Source organism: Mobula birostris, chromosome 21 (assembly GCF_030028105.1).
Source record: "Mobula birostris isolate sMobBir1 chromosome 21, sMobBir1.hap1, whole genome shotgun sequence".
Taxonomy (NCBI): Eukaryota; Metazoa; Chordata; class Chondrichthyes; order Myliobatiformes; family Myliobatidae; genus Mobula; species Mobula birostris.
Genome location: NC_092390.1, coordinates 27,206,890 through 27,225,768, shown reverse-complemented (window position 1 = coordinate 27,225,768; position 18,879 = coordinate 27,206,890). Strand labels below are relative to the sequence as shown.

At 43.3% G+C, this 18,879-nt stretch overlaps 1 protein-coding gene and 1 long non-coding RNA gene across 3 annotated transcripts in view; one reads left to right on the top strand and one right to left on the bottom strand.

Moving 5' to 3' along the window:
• The window catches only part of ank3b (ankyrin 3b), a 390,132-nt gene that overhangs the window by 109,388 nt on the left and 261,865 nt on the right, over nucleotides 1-18,879 (bottom strand). For both annotated transcript variants that reach the window (XM_072239211.1, XM_072239212.1), the window contains exon 24: nucleotides 373-505. In XM_072239211.1, coding sequence (XP_072095312.1) covers nucleotides 373-505 — 133 coding nt within the window. The remainder of the gene's footprint in view (nucleotides 1-372; nucleotides 506-18,879) is intronic.
• On the top strand, nucleotides 5,639-15,031 carry LOC140185689 (uncharacterized). The gene is made up of 3 exons (XR_011882693.1): nucleotides 5,639-5,678; nucleotides 13,219-13,285; nucleotides 13,398-15,031. It is a non-coding gene; the product is annotated as an uncharacterized lncRNA (long non-coding RNA).

The window sequence follows — 18,879 nt, the reverse complement described above, 5'->3', positions numbered from 1 at the left end:
TGGGTTGTAACTCTTGAAAACAAGCAGTGGTGAGGGTGTTAGGTTTAAAAAAAAGACTACAATATTCTTTGAGGAAATGCTTATCACTATGTTGTGGACTCTGCCCAAATCTCTTAAATAGAAAGTAGAGAATATTCACTCCCAGTCTTATTTTTCTAATGTATTCCAAAGATAATTATGCATATCTACTGATTCTTTTAAATTAACGAGGCTTCCACACAAAACTTAGTTAAAATTTTAAGGAGCATTGAATGCTTAGCAAACTAAAGGGTCACAAGTTCAGATGGTATCTTCCGCTTTCAAAATAACCATTAACAGACAACTTACAAATTTATTTCCATCAATAAGATGACACAATGTAAACTATATTACCTTGCAGATCGAGCTCCAAGACTAAAGCCCATGTAACTCATATTTCCTTCCACTGGCAGTGAATCATCGCCCAACTCTTTTAAGTCTTGTGGTCCAAGATACTTATCTGTATCCCCAGTCATTGCATCGTCACCTGTTAACAAGAAATAGACAGTGGTTTTAAATCATAGGTCCTAAATTGCAAGTACTTCACACCACTGATCCTCAAGTGACTTCCTTCCTCCCACTTAGGAGCAGAACAGCACAGAAGAATCACTGCCACAGCTCCTTTAAGGGTCAATCCACCTAGTTCCTCTCTACTGCCTTTCTGTGTTTTTTTTCCTCCTCCTGCCAATTATTTATCAAAATCCTTTTTGAAAGCTGCTGTTGATCATGTGGCCACTACCCTATCAGTCAGTCATTTCCAAATCAGAATCATGCATTGTTTAAAAGTGCTTCTTAATACTTTTCCATGTTGCAAAATGATCTAGAGTATAAAAACTACTGGAGACAGTTTAAATAAGTACTGGGATATCATTTAATTGTTTTGATTTCAGAGCTTATCCCTACGCTGTGCATTCTACCTAAATCTCTCATGTAAGGGTCTCTCAAGTTCACCAAAACGACATCACCTTCTCCCTGAAATATGAAGAATTCAATATGTAGGTGAAGGCTGAAAAATGAACATGAACCTGAGGGGAACTTCTTCACTTAGAAAGTGGTGAGTGTGGATTGATTGAGCTACCAACAGAGGTGGATTTCAACATGTTAGAAAAATTTGGATAGGTACGTATATAGGAGTGGAGAGGTCTATGGTCCTGGTGTAGGTCAATGGGACTAGACAGAATAATGGCTTGTCACAGACTAGATGGGCTGAATGGCCTATTTCTGTGTGGTATTTTCTATGATTCTAATTGTTCAGAAAGGACTCAACTAATGCTTCTCAAGTGGAGGAGAAACTCCTGACTTTTCTACATAGAACAATTCTTTTCAATTCATCATATTTCAGGGAGGACATAAAGGCTTTTCAGTGAAAAAAAAGGAGAAAGCTCCTCCTGAGTCTCGGGCAGAGGAATAAAATTCAGGTTCTTGTCTATATCTGATTTCCACTTAAGATATTAATTAAGAAAACAGCAACAAGCATCCAGGTTTGTGTTGGAAACTGTGATTGAGGATGTCTCTGGGGCTCCAATCATATGACCATAGTTCCCATCCGCTATTACTTCTCCTCAGCATCAACTGAATTGTAGTCAGAAGCAGAGATTGCTAGCTGGATAATTCTCGGAGCCAAATGGTACTTTTCTTAGCTCCGGTACCCTGGTTATAAATTCCATATTTTTCCATCCCACTTCAAAAAGCATACCATTCCCCCACAAATTTTCCATAAAATCTATTTTCCCTTACATTCCCGTCACCTCTCCCTCCTCACTCTTTAACACATACGCACAGGCTCTAAAATCAGAATCTAATACCACCGACACTGGACCAATTTGCAGCGGCCAATTACCCCAAGTCTCTGACATGCGGGAGGAAACCGGACCACCCCCGAGGAAACCAGCACAATCAGACAGAAATCTACACGGTCAGCGCCGGAGGTCAGGATTGAACCTGAGTCTTGAGTAAGTTTTACCGGATTCGCACACTGTAATCGAGTATTCCGAATTAAACAACAGCAGAAAGGAGGCCATTGGACCCACTGTGCGTGTGCTGATCCTTTACAAAACAGTGCAATCAGACCCTATTCCCCAGCAGCTTTTTAAATTATTTTCCTTCAACTGCTTTGAAAGTGCTGATTGACTCTACTTCCACTTCATTTCCACTTAGCAAGTTCCAGACCGCAAATGCTTTCTGCGTAATAAAGTTACATATGTCTGTGAACTTTCTCTTCGGTTGTTCACAGCTGAGTCTTGTAAATTAACCTTTGATCCGCGACAATTCTGAAGGGTGACCAACTTAACCCAAAGACGGCTGATTGAAAATGTCAAATCACCATTGACGAAAAGTTTGCTAAAGTTTTTTAAAGTTGGTCGCCTTGTGACCGCCTCAACTGAAGATGCTTTCGAGATTTTTTTTAAATGACGGCGGCCAGGGACTGTTTGTAGCCGAACAATCTAACCACACTCACAGCGGACCCTCAGTACTGTGAAAACAGTCTCAACCTGTTGAAGTTCACGGTGCCCCCTTTAACGTCGGTGCACCGCGTCTAAAGTTCGTATTAAACAAAAGGATGGGGAGGGGGTGCTTCTCTTTGCTGCAGACTGCTGGATAATTTCAGTCTTGGCCATTAACTCCTCGCCAGAGCGAGCAGAGCACAGAGGCTCTATTTCCCAAACCAACACCAGCTCCCGTACGCTGGGAGACAGGGCTGAGTCTTACAGGCTCTAAAATAAAGTCGGTCACGTTTACAGGTACTTTGCAACACCCCGTAAAATTACAGAAGGAAACAAAAAAAGAATGCATTTCACCACCCGAAGGTAGGCAGAAAGGGGATTCTGCCCTGAGAGCGCCCCTTACATTTTTGAGAAGCCATCTCTTTCCCACAGCAACAGTTTCGGTGTCACAGTAACAGGCGAGCGGTCCCGGAGCCGATCAGCCGCTCATGCAGCGCGGGGCGAAGATGCCGGAGACGGAGACAAGCTCAAGGATCTACTTCCCCTCCGCCTTCCATCAGGAGGCTCCCGGAATCCCCTGCTGGAAGCGCAAGGCCCCCCACAAAAGCGAAACCCACTAACAAGGGAACGGAATGCAGCAGAGAGTTTGGGAGGTGTGGCTGAGTACACTATAGAGCAGCCGAACCCGTCCCATTGCATTTCACAAAGAGCATCTGCACTACAAGCGGGGAGCTCCAATCCAGGCGGTTCGGGGGTCCAGGCTCGAGGGAAAAGTGTTTGAAAAAGGCAGCAGCTTGGATTGTGCGAAAGCCGAAACCCCAGCCCTACAGTAAATACTCGCTGCTTTAGTCAGCGCTGAACCGAACCTATAGCTTGGGAAAGAGCTGCACAACCCCAGGAACACAGGAAGGAAATGGAGAATCCTTAAACCACAGTTTTGGGTGAAAGTCGTGCTGAGGACCCATATGTAAATCATATCTCATTTTTCAGTTGTGAACCCACCTATAGTATTTAACTACTTTTTTAAACGTCTCTAACACAATTTTTACCTGACTTAAAATACAGATTAAAACATTGCAAAAATCTACAGGACGGTCATTTAACAGCAATCCTGGCTGTACGCTGCCCTTTCTCGGCAGCAGTCCCTCAAATTCGAAGCCGACTTGCTTCAGTTAATGTTCCGAGAATTCTGAAGTGACTAATGAGTCCCGCACAGGATCGGCGGACCTCGCCGCAGATGGAGCTCCAGGGAGCAGGAGGCTGTTTCATTGTGTAACCAGAAACTCCTTTCGCGGTCTGCACCTGCCCTCGAGTGCTCTCTAAAGGGAACAACGAGGTGCTTGGGACTCTCCTGGATGCCTCTCTGCTTGCCTACACAGCCTGTGAGTTGGGATTTCCAGCAGTTGGTAAGACGACTACATTTTGTTTCAAGAAGGTTTGCAGGAGATCCCTGAAGCCTTTTTCTGTCCTCCTGGAAATTATGTGCCCTGCATGGAGAGGAGTGCTTTCTGGTATGCCCAAGCTGGTTGAACATAATCACAGTCTTGATGCTGGCAATGTTATGTGGGGGGACAACACTGACATTAGTTCAACCTACCCTACCACTGGTTTTGCAGAAGCATAATTAAAAATAGCATTTCTATAAGCTGAGGAGTCCAACATAGGAAGCTCGTTGTCTACTCCATACAGGAGGGTGAGCATTACTCCAGCCCAGTAACGACAAGCTGGCGCTGCGTTTGCATTCTTTGTTATTGAGCACAAAATGGAGTAAAATAGACAAGTAAGGATTCCCTGGAGAGCTGAAGAGCTGCACGTTATTCCTTTAGGGAGAGCGAGGTCATCGTGAGATAGCCACAAGGAGGAGAACGTTAACATCAAATTATTGCTGGTTGGTGTCAGACAGGACGTCGGTGAGTCAGTGTAAGTTACAGGCAGCAGAATTTTGAACAAGCTAAGATTTATGTAGGCACAATTTCTCCATTCTCACTGGTGGCATAACTTTTGAGCAATTTGGGTCCAAATCTTTCATATTATCTCAAAATTTCTGCTATCTTTCCTAGTTAAAATGCTTCTCAAAAATCATCTCAGTCAGACCATGTTTACTACTTGTCTTCCTAACTTTGATCCTGATGACAAAGCCATATAAGTATTTTTTTTAAAGTTACTAAATAAATGTAAGTAATTGCTGTTTCCCATGGTTGGATGGATACACCAGGTCCACAAAATGCTGAGACTGGCAGATTATATTACCAAACTTCCAATTTACAAATTTATTACATTTTAGGAATTTAATGCCTACAAATGTTTAATTAAATCTTAGGAACATCAGGCTATATTTTAATCAGTTGGTGATTAAAATGTGTGTGATATTTAAGAGGCAAAATTTTGATTGCACCAGTTCCCAATTTTCTGTATGCCCACTGTGCCTCCACATCCTCAGTACACACCTCTCCCACTGTTAATGAAAGATCACAGGCAGTGAGCATTGTCTAAGCTGCAGTTCAGCAAATAGATTTTATTATATCATTTTGTGAGATTCAGAGTACTCTGAAAATACTGGCTCTCTGATAAGAATTGAAATCATGGCACAGACCATAATGAATGTGAAAGATTCCAGATCATTATTCAAAAATATTGCCTGCACATATGGGAGAACCGTGAAATGTCAATGAAATATATGAAATTAGTAAAACATCACATGTGTTTATGTATCACTTTTCCATTTGAGTAATCTTGCTCTGAGTAAATTATCTGCTGGATTTCCTACATTTTGCCGGCTGATGGCATAGTGGCATCAGCACTGGACTTCGGAGCGAAGGCTCTGGAGTTCGAATCCAGCCGGCTCCCTTGCACGCTTTCCATCTGTGCTGGGTTGAGCGTTGAGCTAGCAACTCAGCCTCATAAAAATAAGAATGCCTGATAAAAAAAGGCTGTCATGACGGCATCCTGATGACTCCACTCGGAGTTAAGGGCTTTCTTTTTCTTCTTTCCTACATTACAGAAATGATTATACAGCATGAGTGTTTATTTTGGCTATAAAGCCTTTAGGGATATTTTAAGGTCCATAGTGTAAAGACAACTTTTTTCTTTAAGAAAGGACAACAACAGAATAACACGTTTCAATTCTCTGATCACCTTCAGGAGAGCTGACACTTTTTCTTCCATTTCAGGCAAGAATTCACGATTCAAGTTTATTTATCATGTGTCCATCAAAAGGTACAGTAATATGCGTCATTTGCATTAACAGTTTAAGAATGTGCTGCAGGCAACGCACAAGTGTCACCAAACATTCTGCTGGCAATATAGCGTGCCTGCTGCTTGGCAAAACAACACAGAACACAACAAGCAACAAAACTACAACTAAACAAGCCCTGTTCCTCCTTCCCAGTAACACTCGTACACAGTCCTTTAACTCAGGATCAGCTGAATATGAATGCGAATAAGTTGAAGTGAATAAACTAAAGGGTACATTAAAAAATCATTCTCAGTAGATTTTGATTTTGCGGAAATGGTGAAATTTTTGCAACAATCACTACAATGATTGATGTAGTGCACTGAGGTGATAAGCATAGTGCACAAAAGCTCCTATCATAATTCAACACCTTATGCATCAGGAACTAATGTTTACTATGGAATGGACTCAACAGTGAATGTGCTACACACATCAAAGTTGCTGGTGAACGCAGCAGGCCAGGCAGCATCTCTAGGAAGAGGTGCAGTCGACGTTTCAGGCCGAGACCCTTCGTCAGGACTAACTGAAAGAAGAGTGAGTAAGGGATTTGAAAGTTGGAGGGGGAGGGGGAGATCCAAAATGATAGGAGAAGACAGGAGGGGGAGGGATAGAGCCAAGAGCTGGACAGGTGATTGGCAAAAGGGGATACGAGAGGATCATGGGACAGGAGGTCCGGGAAGAAAGACAAGGGGGGGGGGGGACCCAGAGGATGGACAAGAGGTATATTCAGAGGGACAGAGGGAGAAAAAGGAGAGTGAGAGAAAGAATGTGTGCATAAAAATAAGTAACAGATGGGGTACGAGGGGGAGGTGGGGCCTAGCGGAAGTTAGAGAAGTCGATGTTCATGCCATCAGGTTGGAGGCTACCCAGACGGAATATAAGGTGTTGTTCCTCCAACCTGAGTGTGGCTTCATCTTTACAGTAGAGGAGGCCGTGGATAGATATGTCAGAATGGGAATGGGATGTGGAATTAAAATGTGTGGCCACTGGGAGATCCTGCTTTTTCTGGCGGACAGAGCGTAGATGTTCAGCAAAGCGGTCCCCCAGTCTGCGTCGAGTCTCGCCAATATATAAAAGGCCACATCGGGAGCACCGGACGCAGTATATCACCCCAGTCAACTCACAGGTGAAGTGTTGCCTCACCTGGAAGGACTGTTTGGGGCCCTGAATGGTGGTAAGGGAGGAAGTGTAAGGGCATGTGTAGCACTTGTTCCGCTTACACGGATAAGTGCCAGGAGGGAGATCAGTGGGGAGGGATGGGGGGGACGAATGGACAAGGGAGTTGTGTAGGGAGTGATCCCTGCGGAATACAGAGGGGGGGGGAGGGAAAGATGTGCTTAGTGGTGGGATCCCATTGGAAGTGGCGGAAGTTACAGAGAATAATATGTTGGACCCAGAGGCTGGTGGGGTGGTAGGTGAGGACCAGGGGAACCCTATTCCTAGTGGGGTGGCGGGAGGATGGAGTGAGAGCAGATGTACGTGAAATGGGGGAGATGCGTTTAAGAGCAGAGTTGATAGTGGAGGAAGGGAAGCCCCTTTCTTTAAAAAATGAAGACATCTCCCTCGTCCTAGAATGAAAAGCCTCATCCTGAGAGCAGATGCGGCAGAGACGGAGGAATTGCAAGAAGGGGATGGCGTTTTTGCAAGAGACAGGATGAGAAGAGGAATAGTCCAGATAGCTGTGAGAGTCAGTAGGCTTATAGTAGACATCAGTGGATAAGCTGTCTCCAGAGACAGAGACAGAAAGATCTAGAAAGGGGAGGGAGGTGTCGGAAATGGACCAGGTAAACTTGAGGGCAGGGTGAAAGTTGGAGGCAAAGTTAATAAAGTCAACGAGTTCTGCATGCGTGCAGGAAGCAGCGCCAATGCAGTCGTCGATGTAGCGAAGGAAAAGTGGGGGGCAGATACCAGAATAGGCACGGAACATAGATTGTTCCACAAACCCACCAAAAAGGCAGGCATAGCTAGGACCCATACAGGTGCCCATAGCTACATCTTTAGTTTGGAGGAAGTGGGAGGAGCCAAAGGAGAAATTATTAAGAGTAAGGACTAATTCCGCTAGACAGAGCAGAGTGGTGGTAGAGGGGAACTGATTAGGTCTGGAATCCAAAAAGAAGCGTAGAGCTTTGAGACCTTCCTGATGGGGGATGGAAGTACATAAGGACTGGACATCCATGGTGAAAATAAAGCGGTGAGGGCCAGGGAACTTAAAATCATCTAAAAGTTTAAGAGCGTGAGAAGTGTCACGAACATAGGTCGGAAGGGATTGAACAAGGGGTGATAAAACAGTGTCGAGGTATGCAGAGATGAGTTCGGTGGGGCAGGAGCAAGCTGAGACAATAGGTCGGCCAGGACAGGCAGGTTTGTGGATCTTGGGTAGGAGGTAGAAACGGGAAGTGCGGGGTGTGGGAACTATAAGGTTGGTAGCAGTGGACGGGAGATCCCCTGAGCGGATAAAGTCGGTGATGGTGTGGGAGACAATGGCCTGGTGCTCCTTAGTGGGGTCACGATCGAGGGGTAAATAAGAGGAGGTATCCGCGAGTTGTCGCTGTGCCTCGGCAAGGTAGAGGTCAGTACGCCAGACTACAACAGCACTCCCCTTATCGGCGGGTTTAATAATAAGGTTAGGATTAGTGCGGAGGGAGTGGAGAGCAGAGCGTTCGGAAGGAGTGAGGTTGGAATGGGGACAAGGTGCGGTGAAGTCGAGACGGTTGATGTCCCGTCGGTAATTAGCGATAAAGAGATCCAGAGCAGGCAGAAGACCAGAGCGGGGTGTCCATGAAGAAGAGGAGGGTTGAAGACGGGAGAAGGGGTCATCGGTGGGGGTGGAAGAGTCCTTGCCGAAGAAGTAGGCTCGGAGACGGAGATGGCGGAAGAAAAGTTCCGCATCGTGGCGAACACGGAACTTGCTGAGGTGTGGGCGAAGGGGGACAAAGGTGAGTCCTAAATGTGCTAAAAGCTTGGATATTGGGAAGCATGAATATTCCCCCACAGATGCAACAACTTAAATAGACTAAGTCTGTGCAGTTAGTATTAGGGTACTGTACTGGATACAATATCTAAAGAGGTGCATCATACATTGGAATCTGTACAACTAACTCGGACTTTACTGGAGTTACTCCTGTAGGAGCTGCACCCGTATAGGATTCCTCTCCCAAGGGGCTTTGAACATCCAGCATGAACTCCGATGTTGTGGGGAAGCCATTTTAGGTTTAAATGATTTGGCTCTGTATTAATGTGCACAAGCTGTGGGTGGCCCTCAAATCAAAGGTGTTGATTTTGTTTACAAAGAAGTCAAAAAATTTTTTCATTCATTAATTATAGCTGCAGATTTAAAATGAAATACTTCTTACACTTTTACCTTCAAAGCATTCCATGTGATTTTTTTCTCCTCGATGATCTAGGCGCACTATGCTGGTTCACTTACTCTTGCAAGGATGCATGTTGGGCATGTGGGTGTTTGGGTACCTGCTCTATAAACTTTCTACCTCTCATCTCTAATCTCTGCTAAAAATACAAACTAGCTTACACAAAAAAAAAGGAAACTGTTTCCCAATTCTAAACTGTTGGATACTTAAATCTGTATGCACTCATCGATATGAGTACCAGATAAATAGTGCTACAGTGCAGGTATCATCTAAAAGTCTGTCATATGTTACTCCGTTTGTTACACAAGGTCCTTTAAGACCATAAGATATAGGAGCAGAACTACGCCATTTGGCGCATTGAGTCTGCTCTGCCATTCCATCATGGCTGATTTATTATCACTCTCAACCCCATTCTCCAGCCTTCTCCCTATAACTTTGACACCCTCACTATTCAAGAACCTATCAACCTCTAAGCAACACACACAAAATGCTGCAAGAATTCAGCAGACCAGGCAGCATCTATGGAAAAGAGTACAGTCAACATTTTGGGCTGAAACCCTTCAGCAGGACTGGCACACTTGACTGGCAATCTCTTGTTTGTGGTTGAACCTATCAATCTCCATTTTAAATATATACAATGCCTTGGCCTTCACAGCCATCTGTGGCAATGAATACCTGAGAAGAACTGCCAGATGATCTTCAGACTATAGAAAAGACAAGTGTTTTAAGGCGACTTGCCCAATCTCTAACAAACTTACTCTTTTGTATAAATGGTGCCATATAATCCCAGAGTTCATCTGAGAAGGGTATTCGAAGTTTAGATGAGACAAATAAAATGGGAGAAGAAATGCTCTGTAATAAAGTATTACATAACTTGTGAGAAATGATATCGGCCCTGAGGAATAGGAAGGGGAATCAACAAGGATAGGGAAGAGTTAACAACAAACAAAGAGCACCAGTTGGAGTGGTTTACAGGCCCCCTTAAAGCAGCAAATTATTGCCGAGATAATTAAAAATCATAGGGATCTTTATCCTTCATATGGACTTAGCAAATCAAATTGGCAAAGATAATTCAACAAGTTAATTAAATTCATTGGGACTATTTTCTATAACAATATCCCGTGCAACCAGACATAAAATAGGTTCTCTTGACTGTAATGAGAAAGGGTGAATTAACAATCTCTTCCCCAGGGAAAAGTGATCACAATATAGCTGAATGTTGTCAAAAGACAAGACAGCTCAGTCAGAATTTTGTTTCTTCACCTTAAATAAAGTCAATTATACCCATGATGATAGATTGACCAAGCTGGGGCTTTTCTCTCTGAACGAATGCAGATGAGAGGTGACTTGATAAAGGTGTACAAGATGATAAGAAGCACGGATACATAGATAGAGTGGATAGATATTTTCCCCCTAGGATGGAAATGGCTAATTTTACGGTGATTAGAGGAAAGTATAGTGGGGATGTCAGATGTAAGTTTTCTAACACAGAGAATGGTGAGTGCATTTGGGACATTTAAGAAACTCTCAGATAGGCACATGAATGATCGAAAAATGGAGAGCTATGTAGGAGGGACAGGTTAGATTGATCTTAGTGTAGGTTAAAAGGTCAGCACAACATTGTGGGCCAAACTGTGCTGTAATGTTCTATGAAAGATGCATTGGCCAGGGCCTATTAAGACACAGAGAAGAACAGAAAAGAAACACAAACAAGACACAGAAAAGTTACCCATTCAGAGCTAACATTAGAGGCAAAAGATGCGATCAGAACATAAGAAGGGCCTCAAAAGAAATGTGACAAGCCTTAAGATTTAGAGAGTTTTCGGTGGCAGCAACTAGTTCATCATTCCAGTTTCTTCTCTCCTGTAATCTTAAATGGTTACCCTTATACATTGGGTGGCAGGGTGGAGAGACTTCTCTTCCACTAGCCTGCAGGTCACCCTTGGGCAACGTGTAGCACCCCCTCCCCCGATCAAGGCCACATGAAGGTATGGGAGCAGGTGATGGACAGTCGCAGGAGCAGCTGGTGCAGATCACAGTCCTGGTTACGCAACCGCTGATGCCAGGCAAACAGTCTCTGAGGAGTACTGACAATGGCTGGGGTCACCCATCTTGTAAAGACATTGCCCACAAGGCAATGGCAAACCACTTCTGTAGAAACTTTTGCCAAGAACAATCATGGTCACAGAGACCATGATCTTCTACATCCTATGACACAGCACATAATAATGATGATGAAGACAATAATATACCTTCAGAGACAGTTCTAAAATAGAGGGAATTTTGGAAGATGATCACTAAAACATTTCTGCAGCCATCATCTTAAGCACCCAACAGAGTGATAAAGCGAGAAATGATAGACTGGGACTAAATTAGCAAGAATCACATTAGAAAAGATTGTATGCGCCTCTGCAGTTATAAAAGAGGAGTAGCAAAATTAATGATGAGCCCTATGGTGACTATTATAAGAGAAATAACAATAATGAGAAAAGTATTTGCTGAAGCATTAAGCAAATATTTTGTAATAGCCTTCACTGGAGAAAATACCTTCCATGTTGTGGGAAGGGTCAGGAAACAATGAAGATCTAAGCAGAAGTTACTGGAGAAATTAATAATGGCTAAAACCAGACGTATCTCCTGGATCTGATGGCCTACTCTCTCTGGTCCAAAAGAAATGTAATACTGATGATCATTCAAAAATTTCCCAGATTTTGGAACAGTCCCTGCAGATTTAAAGATAACATTGCCGTTTAAGAATACATGAAGTGAAGACCATAAGGTACAAGAACAGAGTTAAGACTTTCAGCCCATTGAGTCTGCTCCATCATTATATCATGGCTCTCAAACCAGGTGAGTTTAAAGTTATTAGGGGGACTAGAGATCCGGCGAGTGAACAGGGTGTTTGGAATTTAGGGCCCCAGTGAGTGAACAAAGAGCACAGGAATCAGGGCTCCAGCTAGTGGGCAGGGAGCATAGAATCTGGGCCACTAGCGAGTAGGGAGGGAGGGTAGGAAACAGGGACCTGGTGGGTGGCTGGGGACAGGGCAACTAGTGTCCAAGTGAATGGATATTGCAAAAATCACCGGGTTAGCCAGGTGCTGAACCATCAGTTTTTCCAAATGGTTAGGTAAAGGAGTTTTACTGGAGTCTTACTGTGAGTATTTTCTTTCCAGAAATGGAGGAATTTATAACTTCAACAAAGACATGTCAGAATAATACATTCATAGTTTTGTTCCAGCTTCATAAAGATAGAAATACTCTCCCAGAATCTTCATGGAATCAAAGATTGAGGGACGGAGTAAGAGTATAGACTGCAGGAGAAGGAAACCAGAAGTTTATGAGCCAATCTTCATTGGAGGATCAGGAGGAGAAGAGTGTTAGCAACTATAAATTCCTAGGTGTTATTATCTCGCCAGACCTGTTGTGGACCCAACACCTAAGTGCAATTATGAAAAAAGCAGAGCAGTGCCTCTACTTCCTTGGGAGTTTGCAGAGATCCTCATGACATCTAAGTCTTGTATCACAGCCTAGTATGGAAACACCAATGCCTTTGAATGAAAAAGCCTACAAGAAGTAGTGGATACAGCCCATTCCATCATGGGTAAAACTATCCCCACCATGAAACACATCAACACGTTGCAGGGAAAGCAACATCCATCATTGGAACCCCCACCCCCACCCCCAGGATATGCTCTCTTCTCTGCATATGCTGGGGTCAAAGCAACACTCACAACACGCTGGAGGAACTCAGCAGGTTGGGCAGCATCTGTGGAAATGATTAGTCAATGTTGCAGGCCGGAACCCTTCGTCAGGACTGAAGAGGGAAGGGGCAGAGGCCCGAAACATTGACTGATCGTTTCCACGGATGCTGCCTGGCCTGCTGAGTTCCTCCAGTGTGTTGTAAGTGTTGCTGTCTTCTCGCTGCTGCCATCAGGAGGAAGATACAGGGTCCTCAGGACTCATACCACCAGGTTCAGAAACAGTTTCTAACCCCCAACCATCAGGCTTTTGGACCAAAGGGGATAATTTCACTCAAGTTTACTTAGCCCATCATTGAATTGCTCCCACAACAAACAGGCTCACTTTCAAGGCCTCTTCATCTTGTGTTCTCAATGTTTATTCTTTATTTATGTATTATTATTTCTTCTCTTTGTAGTTGCACAGTTTGTCGTCTTCTATGCACTGGTTGAACACCTGAGTCTGGTGATCATTCATTGATTCTGGTATGGTTAATATTCTATAGACTTATTGAGTATGCCCACAAGAAAATTAATCTCAGGTTTGTACATGGTGACATATATGTACTTTGTTAATAGATTAACTTTAACTTTAAAGGAATTCTGAACTGGAAAAGAAATACAACCAGGAAATTAACGGGGCTAAAGGCCAACAAATCTCGAGAGCCTGAAAACTTGTAACCCAGAGTACTCAATGAAGTGGCCCTGAGAAGACTGGATGTATTCCAAAATTCCTTTGATACTTATAGCATTTGTATGCATTGGAGGATGGCAAATGCAATCCCAACATTCATAAGAAGGGGAAGGCAAAAACACAGAATTGTTGATCAGTAAACCTAATACGAGTAATGAGAAAATGCTGAAGTTTGTCATTAATGATGCAATGAAAGATCACTGGGAAACTATTATGGACACAATGGTGTCATCGTGGGCTTACAAAAAGGAGCTATGCAGAATATAGAATTTTTGGAGATGTAACTGGTAAAATAGATAAAGTCAATGGGATGAATTTGGACGTTCAGAAGACAAGTGATGCAGCATGTAAGGATGCTCTCTACTGTACATCCGTAGAAGGACATGAGTATAGATGTGCATAGTCTAGCTCTCTTCAGCCTACTCAGAAGGTAGAGGCATGGTGAGCTTTCCTGATTGTGTAGATGTGTTCTGATAAGTTGTGTGAGATGTGCATTCCCAGGAATTTGAAACTGCTCGCAGTTTCTACTGCTGCCTAAGAGGGGTAATAACTACAGAGCAGGTTGTGAGACAGTTATATATGAGGTCGATCTGGAGAGGTTGATCCACTAAAATTACCAGTGTTTGGAGAAGATGCAGCTTGCAGTGAACAAAGATACCAAGTATATTAATTTACAGTTGATTGAATTTAGATTTGCCTGTAGGTGATGGCTAACTGTTTGGATAACTATGTACGTAGACAGGTAACGTCTTATTTTTGTTTGAAAGGGTATGTAGTGGAGTGTTCAAAAGAACAAAAACTGAGTGTGCCACATGATATAATCTTGACACTCTATTGTATCAGTCAGTGCTGCTTCTGAGGTGTTACTACCTTTAGTAAGGAATATTCTGTTCACAGCTCTATCTCTGTTCTTTGCTTATACATCAGCAATACAAAAGAGCCAAAAGACACTTCAATATTGATCATAAATACATATCATTTCTTTAATTTTTGAAATTTCCCACTAATCAACATAATTTGCTTCACTCTGTCTCCCCATCTTCATAAGGCCTCTTCACTAAGATGCCACAGTCAACATCCTGGCTGACCTCCTGACCGTCCATTATCCTTGTCCTCACTGAGAGCAAATACACTGCAGCCGTTGCAGAAGATCTGTTCGTGCTGTTCTTATTTGTTTCTCCTGACGCTACAAACCATGATTACACTAATCGCATCTTGATTCTTCATCACCTTATGAAGTATGACTGAAGATCGATTCAGGTACAGGCTGCCTAGATACTGCACCACATTGAGGGAAGTAGGTGTGTCTCTACCATGTACCCCAGCCCAGCATCTGAATGTAACACCCTGGTTCACATTTTTGCTGCTATGCTGTAGGTATTTCATTTTAGCAGTTCTGTAAGAGCAGTCTGTTCTGCTTTCAGCCTGTCTGGGTTATTGTTGAAGATAAGGGATGCTGAGGAATGTGTGTCATCCATGTAGGATGGTGGAACTGGGAGAAGGTTTGAGAGAACACTGGGGGGGGGGGAGGAGGTTTTGGGAGGGGCACCAAAGTTGGTCTTAAGTTTTTTCCTGTTCAGTGGGAGATGAAGAGAGAAGACACTGGAGAGAACCGGTTGTAGGTCTGTAGTGGCCAGTGCTATGTTCTACGAGTCTGTGGTGGCCAGTGCTATTGTTCTACGAGTCTGTGGTGGCCAGTGCTATCATGTTTGCTGTTGTGTGCTGGGGCAGCAGGCTGAGGGTAGCAGACACCAACAAAATCAACAAACTCATTTGTAAGGCCAGTGATGTTGTCGGGATGGAACTGGACACTCTCACGGTGGTGTCTGAAAAGAGGATGTTGTCTAAGTTGCATGCCATCTTGGACGATGTCTCCCATCCACTACATAATGTACTGGGTGGGCACAGGAGTACATTCAGCCAGAGACTCATTCCACCGAGATGCAACACAGAACGTCATAGGAAGTCATTCCTGCCTGTGGCCATCAAACTTTACAACTCCTCCCTTGGAGGGTCAGATACCCTGAGCCAATAGGCTGGTCCTGGACTTATTTCATAATTGACTGGCATAATTTACATATTACTATTTAACTATTTATGGTTTTATTACTATTTATTATTTATGGTGCAACTGTAACGAAAACCAATTTCCCCCGGGGTCAATAAAGTATGACTATGACTATCAGGATTCGACCTGGTGAGGGACCGTGATTCGATGGAGCCAGGTGCTGGAGTCCACTGAGGATCGGTGAATATGACTTTTGGAAGAGTTGAGCTCCAACTTGTGCACATTTGATTGTCTAATTATAACAGGCCCTTTTTGCTTTTTTTCTTTCTTTTCTTTACTAACCCTTTAATTAAGATTCACCAATATAATTCCTTTAATCGTATGCAGTGTGCTGTCTGTTATTTCTTGGCACTGAGTTGTAACAGGGTAGCAAATTACACAGCATCCACACAAACTGGGGTTTGGTGGGAGAGCCATCTCCACTTCACGGGTTTGGTGGGACTGGAGTGCGTATTTCCTAGACTTACGCAGCCAAGGAAACCATCGGGGTTTCATGAGTAAAAGAAAATCCAGGTAGAGACATTTTCTGAGGATGTAAATTACCCGAGTAATCACATTGTCAAGTTTGTCGATGACATGACAGTGGTGGGGCTCATCACCTACAATGATGAGACAGCGTACAGAGAGGAGGTGTCAGAGTTTGAGGCCTGGTGCCAGGCAAATATTCTCTTCCTCGATGTCAACAAGACAAAGGAAATGGTTTTTGATTTCAGGAGAACTTGCACCACTCATACCCCTCTTTACATCAGCGGCGCAGTAGTGGAAACTGCAACTAGTTTCATATCCTGGAACTGTACATCTCGCCCGACTTCTTGTAGTCCCAGAACACATTCTACACAATCAGGAAAGTTCACCAAAGCCTCTACTTTCCGAGGAGGCTGAAGAGAGCTGGACTATGTACATCTGTACTCACGTCTTTCTGCAGGTGAGCAGTAGAGAGCATCCTGACACGCTGCATCACTTCATAGTACAGAAACTGCACTTGGCCATAGCTACCCAATGCATCAATGGCACCAGCCTGTCCACCATCAAGGAGATACGTATCGGAAAGTGCTGGAAAAAGGCCAGTAACACCATGAAGGATCCCACCTACCCTGCTCATAGACTTTGTCCCACTCCCATCAGAGAAGGGACTATGTAGTATCCATGTCAGCACCACCAGATACAAACACAGTTACTTTCCCCAAGCAGTAAGGCTGATCAACACCTTGACCCACTAACCCACCCCACACACCACCACCACTTTATAATTTCCTGTCTTATATAAGCAATCTAATGTATTTATTTTTATTGTGTGTTTTATTATTATTGCATTCTTTATCTTCGGGTTTTTTTTGTGTTGTATCGGATCTGGAGTAACAATTACTTTATTCTCCTTTCACGTGTGTACCAGAAATGACATTAAACAATCTTGAGTACATTTGCTCAGGACAGTCTCATTATTGACAAACTCCAGTATTAGTTTGGACAAAGAACTTGCTACTAGTATCAATGCTTGTATTTTTTGAACATACCAGAACACTAGAATCCAGTAAGCAGTGAAGGCAATAAAGTTAACCACCAAATCTTCTGTATTGTTTCTATTCTTAAAACTTCAGTGATTGTAGACAACTGTTGGTTTAGATACAGCTATCTGAATTAAAGTCAAATTATGGCACTTTTGCAGTTTTCTGTTCATAGTGATTGATAACTGTTAACTGTGAATGATGGGCAGCTTCTGCTGAAATGTTTTACAGTTTTCATAGTCCTAAATTTCAGTTTGAAATCTATTCATCCATTATTTATCAGATGATTCCCTATACCCTCAAATTTGTATTCTGTTTAGGGTGCAGTCTTGTCAGAATCACAGTGTGCAAATCTTCTGAGGCATACTCATCATTAGACCCATCATCCAGAGCAGTTTGCTATAATCTGACGATGGGCATTGACCAGAAACTTAGCTAGATTTGTTTTACAGTCGCTGTGAATACAAGTACATGACAGAGGTTTCCACAGCTGCAGTAAATGATTCCCCTCCTGACTTCCAAAGCCTTTCCACCATCTCCAAAGCACATTGGGAGTGTAATGGAATACTTCCCACTAACTGGGATAAATGTGGCTTCAACAACATCTAGAAGAAAATCGTCCAGTTTAGCATCAACCCATCAATGTGAAGCGGTTTGTTCCTTCAAGCACGGACGTACACCAGCCGCAGGCTGTACCCTCTGCAAGGTACACCGAAGCAGTTCACCAAGGGTTCTTCAAAGCTCTTTACATCCAAACAATGAGGGCAAAGGGAGTGGGCATTTGAGGCACCGCCACTGGTTGGCTTGACATGAGTGCCTTTCACCTCACCTTGCTGGGGTAAAATCTTAGAGATCTCTTCAGCCTGTACATGTTAAGCCTGTCATTATCAGATTGCTGTAGTTCAAGAGGCCTAGCATTATCTTCTCAAGGGCCATTAGGGATATTCATTTTCTTGTCATTGGTGCCCAAATCTAGTACATTAATACAAATTTTTAAAAAATGACAGAGTCTAACTTGGATTCTGAGGGCGTGTCCAGATCAGACTCCCAGGAATAAGCAAATTCAGAACATTTTGAATCAAGTTATGCAGTTTCAAGATTAATTTGTGCGTGTAGGAATATTTTCAACTTCTTGTTAGTTAATTTTCAAAAAATACTGCCTTAAAAAGTTACTAATGGCCAACTGCGCACCTAGTTTCTCTAAAAGGATTCTGGAAGCATAATATTCCATAGACCATAAGACATAGCTAAGAATTAGGCCATTGAGTGTGCTCTGCCATTTCATCATGGCTGATTTATTATTATTCTCAAACCCCTTCTCCTGCCTTCTCTCCATAACTTTTGACACTCTTGACGGCCCCCACAGCAGTCTTGTGGCAATGAATTCCACAGATTGGCCACCCTCTGGCGAAAGAAATTCCTCATCTCTGTTCTAAAGGGATGTGCTTGTATTCTGATGCTGCACCCACTGGTCCTGGACTCCCCCACTATTGGAAGCATCTTCTCAACATCCAACGGAAAGTAAGAATGTACATTTTTGTTTGTATTTTTCAGTACGAGTTGTGCGGCTGATGTTAGATGACATTAACCTGTTGTATATAAAGATTAGTTAAGACTGGAGTTGCAGTTATCCACAATGGTAGCCCAGCAAGCAGCCTGGCCAACTCACACTCTGTAAAGATCCGAGCTCTGCACACATTCAGGTTTAGGGTTTAGTTTTAGGCATAGCAAGCAGAACCTGGGCAGCCAGCAAGGAAGTGGCATCAGTGCATTAGTAACGACTTTAAACACATACGCAGAACATTGTTAAACC